This window comes from Aegilops tauschii, chromosome 7 (genome assembly GCF_002575655.3).
Source record: "Aegilops tauschii subsp. strangulata cultivar AL8/78 chromosome 7, Aet v6.0, whole genome shotgun sequence".
Classification (NCBI taxonomy): Eukaryota; Viridiplantae; Streptophyta; class Magnoliopsida; order Poales; family Poaceae; genus Aegilops; species Aegilops tauschii.
Window position 1 is genome coordinate 642627962 of NC_053041.3, and position 10287 is coordinate 642638248.

General features: G+C 51.1%; 1 protein-coding gene and 1 pseudogene across 1 annotated transcript; one reads left to right on the forward strand and one right to left on the reverse strand.

The window, feature by feature from the left end:
• Positions 1-2551: 2551 nt before the first annotated feature.
• Positions 2552-9767, forward strand: LOC109766602 (uncharacterized; annotated as a pseudogene).
• Positions 7738-9115, reverse strand: LOC141028099 (uncharacterized). Its single transcript, XM_073505971.1, has one exon. It carries the CDS (start codon positions 9022-9024, stop codon positions 7738-7740), a length of 1287 nt encoding a protein of 428 aa, XP_073362072.1. The 5' UTR covers positions 9025-9115.
• Positions 9768-10287: the final 520 nt, after the last annotated feature.

The window sequence follows — 10287 nt, forward strand, 5'->3', positions numbered from 1 at the left end:
GAGAAAACGGATGCAAGGCAGAAATCAGGTTTTGTCTTGGTTTGTGTGATCAAAACAGTAGAAGGTTGTCCTATCGTCTTTGTTCATAGCGCTGGTGTAGGTTCCATCTATATAGCCTTTTGCCCCGGTCCGGATGACGGGTGGTGCAGCCCTGAGTGAGTGCTGCTGTAATTAGCTTTTGCTGCTTGTTATTTTCAGAAACTTGTATGTTCTTAGTTGTGTTAGCGCTAGACGGCCCCTAGTTTTCTAGACCTTCTGCACTGGATGCTTTGAACTTCTGTCGTGTTGTCAAGCCCATCGTTGTGTTAGCATTGGTGCTGGTTGCAGACGTCCGACAATGCCTCTGTGGCGGCCGGAGACGCACAACGGCGGCGACGAAGGTGGGGCTGAGGTGCAAAGCAAGGGGGAGAAGGGGCGAAGTGGAAGGAAATAGGACCGGAGGGATTGGGTTGGCCGGGGTGTCGGAGTACTACGCTTCGGGTGTCCGGACTCCCGCAAACCTCCCTATCTTCAATTTACGGAATAAATCGCATCCAGACCGCATGCGTATCGATACAGACCCACGTTGAATAGCTTCCGCGGTCTGGACCGATGCGAGCGGTTTGCGGGTTCGTCTTGGAGATGCCCTTAGTCACTCCACCGCCCTTGCTAAAATGCACTCCGTTACTGCAAAAATATTTTTTGAAAAAGAGGAGTATACAACATCTGCATCACAAGATGCACATAGCCATTTGCACACACACATGAGGGGGAAATGATTCACATAATTTAAACTTGGGGGCAAAAAGTGTTTGAACGGAAATTAGGGGGTAAATTGTGTCACAAATATCAAAAGAGAGGATAGAAAGAGGAATTAACTCTTTTACTGATATAATCGTCTAAAAGGTTTTCTTTACGATAAAATGCTTTTTTATTGATGTGATGGGACCTACTTGGCAGCTCAACGATGGGCTTTCGCGAAGCTATAACGGAGGCACTGCCGTTTCACGCGCATACAGTGCAAAGCAGCGGTCAAGTCTACTCTGTAGCAGGCTAGCAGCAAAGCTAAGTGATTGTTAATTGTTCTGAATGTTCATGTTTAAAAGTCGCATCTTCTAAAATTGTTCTGAATGTTCAAAACATGCTCTCGTTTTCAAAAATTGTTCATAAATTCAAAAAAAAATCATGTTTTCATAAAAGTTCATTTTCTCAAAAAATGTTTGTGAATTTCAAAAAAATCTTCCCGTTTCAATTTTTCTTTGTCTTTTTTCCAAAAATGGATGGGATTTTCAAAAAATTGTTCGCATTTTTTGAAAAAAATTAGGGATTTTAAAAATTGTTCACATTTCTAAGAATATTCGGCAATTCATGATTGTTAATTTCCTTTCTAAAAAGTTTTAAAATGGATGCAATGCAAGGGGCAGAAGGAGCGGAGTGGAAGGAAATGAGACATGGAGGGGGATTGGGTGGGGTGGGAGTGTCGGAGTCCTACGTTTCAGGTGTTCGGACTCCCGCAGACCTCCCCCACTTTGTCTCCAAATTACGGGATAAATCGCATCCGGACCACGCGCGTACCGATACAGAGCCGCGTTGGAAGGGTCTCGTGGTCCGGACAGCACGGTACGGACAGATGCGGTAATTTGCGGGTCTGCCTTGGAGATGCCCTTGCTCACTCCATCGGACTTGCTAAGATGCACTCCATTGTTGTAATTTTTTTTATTTTTGAAAATGAGGAGTATACAACATCTGCATCACAAGATGCACATGTGAATGTATCTGGTGCACCGCACTTGTGGTGCTACCGGTGCACCGGATGCTATAGAATATTTTAAACAATCTAAAAAAATCGAGCACGTTAACACAACATCAACGTATGATCTCATAGAAATTTGCATAAAAATTAAATATATTTGTAGAGATATAAAAATGACAAATTTGTCATAAGTGTGATAATGGGCCAATTCTAAAGCCTAAGTTATGTTATGTACTATTTAGTGTTGAATTTTTTGAATATTTTTTTGAGTTATGTTTCGAGTTTTGAATTAAAATTTTATGACAACCTATGTTGATGTTGTGCTAATTGTTTTTCCAAAAAATTTAAACATTTTAAAAGCACAATATGAGATCGGTACACCGGTAGCACCGCAAGCTCCGGTGCACCAAATATTATGCACATAGCCATTTGCACACACATGAGGGGGAAAATGATTCACATAATTTAAACTTGGGGGCAAAACGTTTTTGAATGGAAATTGTGTCAGAAATATCAAAAGATGAGATAGAAAGAGAAATGGACTCTTTTATTGATATAATAGTCTAATAAAAGGTTTTCTTTACGAACAAATGCTCTTTTATTTATCTGATGGGACCTACTTGGCAGTCTCAAACGATGGGCTTCGTGCAAGCTTTGTAGCAATGACCGAGACACTGCCGTTTCACGCGCATACAGTGCAAAGCAGAGGTCAAGTGCTCTCCTCGCCACCATTGCTCTGCTCCTCCATCGAACACCACGCACCAAACCATGGCGGTCGTGTAGCAGCTTCCTCTTCTTCTCAAGGGGGGAAAGGGGGAGATGGTGGGCGTGGGCGTTGGGACGGGGGCGCTGGGCTCTGTCATCGGCAAGCTCGGCACCTTGCTGGGCGATGAGTATAAGATGCTCAAGCGGGTCCGCAAGGATATCGCCTTCCTCGAGCGCGAGCTCCGCCGGATGCAGATCCTGGTGAACGTGCTCGCGGGCATGGAAGAGCTCGACGAGCTGGCCAAGGACTGGAAGGGCAGCATGCGCGACCTCAGCTACGACATGGAGGAGTGCATCGACCGCTTCATGCGACGCATCGGCGACGGCGACGGCGACGCCAAGCGCAGCTTCCCCAAGAAGGCCGCGCGCCGGTTCAAGACGCTGTTCGCCCGCCATGGCATCGGGACCCAGATCAAGGAGCTCAAGGCCCGCGTCGCCGAAGAGGGTGAGCGGCGGCAGAGGCTGAACCTCGACAACTACGCCCGAACGACGACCGTGGTGATAGATCCCCGGATCGCTGCATTCCACGGGGTGGCCAAGGGATTGGTGGCCATTGACGGCCGCAGAGATGAGGTTGTTTCTTTGCTGAAAGAGGAGAGTGAGGAGCTGAAGGTGGTGGCTATCGTTGGAGGTGGGGGATTCGGGAAGACCACACTTGCCATGGAAACCTATCGCAAGATGGGAGAGCACTTCGAGTGCCGAGCTTCTGTTTCGGTGTCGCGCACCCCTGATCTATAGACGCTCTTGAAAGATATCCCGTCTCAAATCGATGGAGATGCCCACTTGTGGACTTTCAGTCTTTGCGTGTGTTTGATATATGTGGGGACTATTTTTCGTGGGAAAACAAGGATATAAGAAATATTGGAAGTTTCTATCAACTGAGGTATTTGAGAATTCAGTCTGGAGGAATCACAAAACTTCCTGAAGATATCGGAAATCTGCAGAACTTAGAGACTCTTGATTTGCGGCACTCTAGCATTAGAGAACTGCCATCAAGTACAGCCCGACTACAGAATATGGTGCGCTTATTTGTTCGCAATGACTGTGTGTTGTCTGCAGATATGTTTGGGAGCATGAGAGTCCTGGAGGAACTTTTGGCAGATATTGAACAAATTGACAACCCTGAGAAATTTTTGGAACAGCTTGTACATCTAACAAAATTGAGAAAGATCACGATGACTGAATCATGGACTGTACGCTATCGAGAAAGACTGGCGTCATCTCTGAAGGGGTTGTGCAATGAGAGCCTTCAATATCTTTATACTCGTGGAGAAATAGGAGAATATCTGTTCAGGGATCCATGGTGCACCTTTCCGCACCTCCAAAATCTTGTACTAGTGCTCCCCATGATGAGGGTTCCCAAGGGAATGGCCTCCCAAACCAACCTCCTGAAATTGGAGCTAGACGTCAGACAATTTGATGATGCAGGTCTCCATATTCTTATGTGTATGCCTTCTCTGGCCAATCTCAAGCTACATGTATGGGAGTCGGCTGGCATCCTGACTGTAAGTAGGAACGGATTCAAGCTGCTAGAGGTGTTCCGCTACAGAATTAATGCACCCGAAACAACGGGTATAAAATTTGCCGCAGGTGCTGTTACGCTCCCACTAGGTAATTTAACTCAATCACAGGCGGAGTACAGAGGAATTGGAGGTTTTCGATCTAGGGTTCATGGAATACAAGGAAGAAAGGGGATCGAGAGAGAGAGAGCCGCCGCCGCCAGTGTCTCGTTTCTGCCTGCCTCTGTCCGGTTCCCCTGCTGGCCTAAGTAGCTAGGTCGTCCATTCTGGGCCTCCATACCGCTTGCTGGGCTTGCGGGCTCGTCCGTTCTTCTCTTGGGCCTGACCGTTGGTGTGGGCTGGTGCGGTAAGGGCTGTAGGCTGGGCCGTAACAGTCTCCCCTTCTTGAGAATCAGCTTGTCCCCAAGCTGGAGCTTCTGGATAATGGTGTTGCAACTCGTCACGGTCCTCCCATGTCGTCAGGGACGCTGGTTGATCAGTCCAGCGGATGAGAACTTGCGCGACTTGGTTCTTGCCACGGCGGTGGAGACGAGTGCCCAGAACTTCCACTGGCTCGGGACTGGGTGCTGCTTCAGCTGGTAGCTCCTCCAGCGCCTGCTCTGACGGAGGGAGTGCTCGCCGCAGTTGAGATACATGGAAAACTGGATGAATGCTGCACGAGGCGGGAAGTTGAAGCTTTTAGGCGACTTGGCCGACCCGTTGCACCACCTGTAACGGACCAAAATATTTGAAGGAAAGTTTTTGGTTAATCTGGCAGGTGCTGACGAAGCAAGGCCTCCATCTGCGCTCGGTCTTGCAGCCAATCCTCTAGATCCGGTGCAGCGCAGGACAGTGGGTCATCGATGCCAAAGAACCTTGGCGCGTGCCCGTACAGAGCCTCGAAAGGGGACGTCCCCAAGGCAGAGTGTGGTGAGGTATTGTACCAAAACTCAGCTAGAGGCAGCCATTGGGACCACTTGGTTGGGCATGCATGGACAAAACACCTCAAGTAAGTCTCCAGACACTGGTTTACTCGCTCTGACTGCCCATCCGTCTGCGGGTGGCGAGCCGTGCTCATGCGTAGTTCAGTGTGCGTCAGACGGAACAGCTCCTTCCACAGGATGCTTGTGAAGATAGGGTCTCGGTCGGATACAATCGCTGCTGGCAATCCGTGGAGCTTGTAGATGTTGTTGACAAAAGCCTGAGCCACTTGGAATGCAGAGAACGGGTGCGACAATGGAATGAAATGGGCTAGTCGCGAGAACTTGTCTACCACCACGAATATGCTGTTGTATCTGGCTGATTGCGGCAAACCTTCAACAAAATTCATAGTGACGACCTCCCAGGCTTGTGTAGGCACGGGTAAGGGTTCTAGGAGCCCCGGGTACCTGACTCGTTCCGGCTTGGCTTGCTTGCAAATCTGGCAGTCTTCGACGAACAGTCTGACGTGTTGTTTCATCCCTGGCCAAGTGAACAGCCGCCGCACTCGCTTGTATGTGACGCTGAAACCAGAGTGCCCTCCAATCGCACTCGCATGCAAGGCTGACAACACTTGTTTCTGAACAGTCACATTGTTACCTAACCATACCGGTCCATGCTGCTTGATGATACCCGAGTCCAAAGTAAAGCCGTCCTTGTTGGTTGCCCCTGTAGCTAGACGAGCCAGCCCCCCTTGTGCCATAGGGTCTTCATCGTAACCCTGTTGAACTGAGTCTAACCAAGCCGGCACCGTCACCATGATCGATGCAAGATCTCCTTGTGGGGGTCCCGGGCGTCGGGATAAATCATCTGCCACGCGATTGTCCACACCTCTTTTGTAGACTATGCGGTAGCGCAGGCCGAGGAGCTTGGACATGATCTTTTGCTGCCAAGGTGTCGCCAACCGTTGGTCTTCAAGGTGCACTAAGCTTCGCTGGTCAGTATGGATCAGGAACTCGTCGTTCTACAAGTACTGCTGCCAATGCTCGACCGCCAAGAGGATCGCCAGCCCTTCCTTCTCATATGTGGACAATGCGCTGTTACGTGGACCCAAAGCCTTGCTCAAGAAAGCCACCGGGTGTTTGCCTTGTTTCAGGACGGCACCGATGCCTTTGTCCGACGCATCTGTTTCCAGTTCAAATTGGACCTTGAAATCTGGCAGTGCTAACACTGGAGCAGTTATCAGTGCTCTTTTAAGTTCCTGGAAAGCTGTTTCCTCCAACTCAGTCCATCGAAATACTGTGTTCTTCTTGAGCAGGTCTGTTAGTGGGCGGCTGGTGATGCCGAAGTTCCTCACGAACTTGTGATAATACCCCGCGAGACCGAGGAAACCACGTACCTCCTTGACGGTGGTTGGTGTTGGCCATTTTGCTACTGCCGCAACGTTTTTATGGTCAGTGCGGACTCCATCTCCACTGATTTCATGCCCCAAGTACAGCAGACTGGGCCTGGCAAAGGTGCACTTGCTCATCTTGATCTTCAGCTGGTGCTTGTCGAGTAGCTGGAACACTTCTCTCAGACGCTCACAGTGTTGCTTCAATGTGGCGCTATGCACTAGGATGTTGTCAATAAAGACCAGTACTCCCTTGCGGTTCACTGGAGCCAACACTATGTTCATTCCTCCTTGGAAAGTTGCCGGTCCCCCCGTAAGACCGTACGCCAAAACCTTGAACTCAAAGTGGCCATGGTGGGTCTTGAAAGCGGTCTTGTGTTCATCCTCAGGCTTCATACGAATCTGATGATATCCGGCCCGAAGATCTAGACTGGTGAACAGCGTGGAACCAGCCAGCTCGTCCAGTAGCTCGTCGATGACAGGCAGAGGATAGCGGTCCTTAACTGTCACCGCATTGAGTTGTCGGTAGTCCACGCAGAAACGCCAAGACAAATCCTTCTTCTGAACGAGCAGCACTGGTGAAGCAAAGGGGCTGGAGCTGGGCGTGATGATACCTTGGGCAAGCATGTCTGCAACCTGTTTCTCAATCTCATCTTTCTGGGCCGGGCTGTATCGATATGGGCGCACGTTGACAGGTTTCGCCCCGGGCAGGAGAGGAATTGTGTGATCGAAAGAGCGCTGTGGTGGTAGTCCTTTAGGTTCCTCAAACAGGTGTCCAAACTCGCTGATCAGGGCCTCAACTTCAGCAGGCACCGGCACTTCGGTGATGATTGGCTCCCCTTGCTCTGCAGCGTACAACTGAACCATGCGCGCGACACCCGAGCGCTGCAACAACTCAGTGAGCTCGTCGCTTGATAGCTGGTGGCACTGGCTGATATTCGCTCGAGCACCTTGGAGGTGGACCGTGTCGCCCTTGTAGTCAAAGTCCATCGTCTTCTCGAGCCAATGCACCTTCATTGGGCTATGCTGTGCAAGCCAGTCGATGCCAAGGATGACGTCGTAGCAACCCAACGGAAGCACCTTAAGGTTGGTGTCGAAGGTGACCCCGTGGGTTTGCCATGGGCACGCCGGCAGCTCCTGATCACATCGCATGACGCCTCCGTTGGCCACGCGCACCGTCAGAGGATGCTTGGCCTTGACCACGCCTTGCAGTTGTGTGGCGAGCGACTCACAGATGAAACTGTGGGACGAGCCAGAGTCGACGAGCATCAAAACCTCGCGCCCTTGCACCCAGCCGTGGAGACGCATGGTGGTGGGGGATTCCCCTCCGTCGAGTGCCTCCTTGGAGATGACGCAGCAGTCCGCGCTCCGATCGCTGACTGCGTCGTCACGCGCGCTTGGTTCACTGATGTCCACCGATTCGCTGTGCATCATGGCGAGAAGCTCCTCAACCACGTGCAGCTGGACGGTTGGCCCACAGCGATGATCGCGCCCCCAGCGCTCGCCACAGGTGAAACAGAGCCCGCGGGCGCGTCGGTACGCACGGAGGGCTGCAATCTTGTCTTCTGTTGGTTGAGGGTGCGACGATCCGCGCTGCGCCCCTCCATTGGTAGCGCTGGCTTGGTTGGCGCAGCTGCTGGTGGCGGTGGCAGAGGAAGGGCTGTGCGTGGCACTCCTCGGAACGTAGCCGGTGCCGAGTGCCGACGATCCTCCCTCCTATCTTCTTTGCGCATAGCTTCCAGCACTTCCTCCTGTAAACAAGCAAGATCGACGGCAGTATCGAGAGTCTTGGGTCGATGTAAAACTACAGCAGCACGTATATCTTTCAGTAACCCATCAATAAAATGCGTAATGAAATAAGATGGCTCCCACGATTCATGATGGGCCACTAAATTGTGCATGAGCTGGGTGAACTTCTCTGCATATTCAGTCACGGAACCACTCTGCTGCAGACGATTGAATTGTCGCAACAGAGACTGGAATTCCTCTCTCCCAAACTGTGCACACACTGCCTCTGCAAATGCACCCCAATCTGTATAGATAAGGTGCGCCCTGGTGGACTGCAACCAAGACAGTGCCCCCTCAATGAAATACATCGCGGCACAACTCACCCAAGTGTCAGGACTAAGTGTACAGACTCTGAAATACGCCTCACATTTCAGACGCCATGCTCGTGGACCATCGCCATCGAACAGAGGAAATTCAAAACGTGGGGGAGGTGGAAATCGGCTGAATCCGAACTGACGCTCTCCCATAAACGAACTCTCTGCAGCAAAAGGGTGGAAATCGGCCATACCCGTGACCGGAGGTGCCCGCGGGGTCCGTTCCCCCGGCGACAACCCCCGGTGATCTTGAGTCCTGCTGTGGCCAACGGGCCCGTGGACGTCGCCACTGCGAGGCAAGAGGCGCTCGCTGGGTTGAGGAAGACGCGCGTCCGCGATCGGGGAAGGCTTGAGCGGCGGTGCGGTTGACGACGGAAGAAGTGGAGGCAGATCCGTGAGACGAATCGGATCAAGCACCGGCGCGGTTTCCGGCCGCACCTCCTTGAGCAGCTGTCGCAGTTCGCCCACCTCCGAACGCAGGTCCTCGACCGAGCGCTCGACGGCTGGTCGCCACCCTTGGAGCTCGAGGACGATGGGGTGGATCTCGCCGATCTGGGACGATATGCCGCTGATCGCCGCCGTCAGATCGGCCAGGGCCTTGTTGGTCTCCTCCATGGCGATGGTCTTGCCGCGACGGGTTTGGATGATCGAAGGAAATCGACCGGCCAGGGTTGAGGTGGTGGGTGGAAAGGCTGCTGATACCAATTGTTACGCTCCCACTAGTTAATTTAACTCAATCACAGGCGGAGTACAGAGGAATTGGAGGTTTTCGATCTAGGGTTCATGGGATACAAGGAAGAAAGGGGATCGAGAGAGAGAGAGAGCCGCCGCCGCCAGTGTCTCGTTTCTGCCTGCCTCTGTCCGGTTCCCCTGCTGGCCTAAGTAGCTAGGTCGTCCATTCTGGGCCTCCGTACTGCTTGCTGGGCTTGCGGGCTCGTCCGTTCTTCTCTTGGGCCTGACCGCTGGTGTGGGCTGGTGCGGTAAGGGCTGTAGGCTGGGTCGTAACAGGTGCTATGCCAGCACTTCGATGGCTATATCTTAACTGGATGGCACGTCATGTTCCATTCAGGAATAGTGACAGCTCCGACATGGGCTTCGAGCATCTTTTAAGCCTTGCTGACTTCCGGGTCGAAATTAATTGTGATTGTGCAACTGTGGACGAGGTGGAGACTGTGGAAGGTTTCATAGAAAAAGCAATCGCTTTGCATCCCAACCGTCACAATGTTCAGCTCCGTCTCAGTAGAGAATGTGAATATGCGATTATAACTATCGAGGAGAGGGCAGAGAAGGAATATAACAAGAAATTGCAGGAGACATGGGCAGAGGAAAGGCGTAGGAGAGCAGGTGACGGGTTGTAAGAGGTATACATCTTGGCCCGCTGGTTACTTCATTCCTTTGTACTGCATCCTGTGATTTACTGATCTGCCCCTCTTTTCCTCTGCAGCAGCGAGAAGAGCAAGTGGTGTGAGCTACCGTATTTATGTATTGCCATGTGTTGTAGCTAGAACCTTTTTGTTACATTGTGTGTTTGTAATAGGGTAATTTGGTTGGTGCATCAGGTTTTTTGTCCCATAGTTGGTATTCGAGTACGACTGCAGACAGTGGGTTTTCCTGATGCGCGTCGAACCCATAACCTACTTTCTTCTTCTGTTCACAGGCTTGTTGTTGTTTCCTCTTTTCAAGTTGATCTTGCCTGTATCTGGATGATTTGAACTATTTATTTGCATCTTATAAGTTGGTATTTGGAAAAGGCAGGGTTTTTATGTTTCAGCAGTCAACATAAGTGAACCGGCTGTAGTTGCCTGGAAATGGGGCTGGTTCAAATCTCTGAATTTCAGGAGCAACGTGGTCAACAGCTTCAGTTTGGTTGCAGCATAT

Excerpts from the sequence above, each read along its gene's own strand:
- LOC141028099 (XM_073505971.1), bottom strand. The coding sequence starts at position 9,024 with ATGGAGGAGACCAACAAGGCCCTGGCCGATCTGACGGCGGCGATCAGC.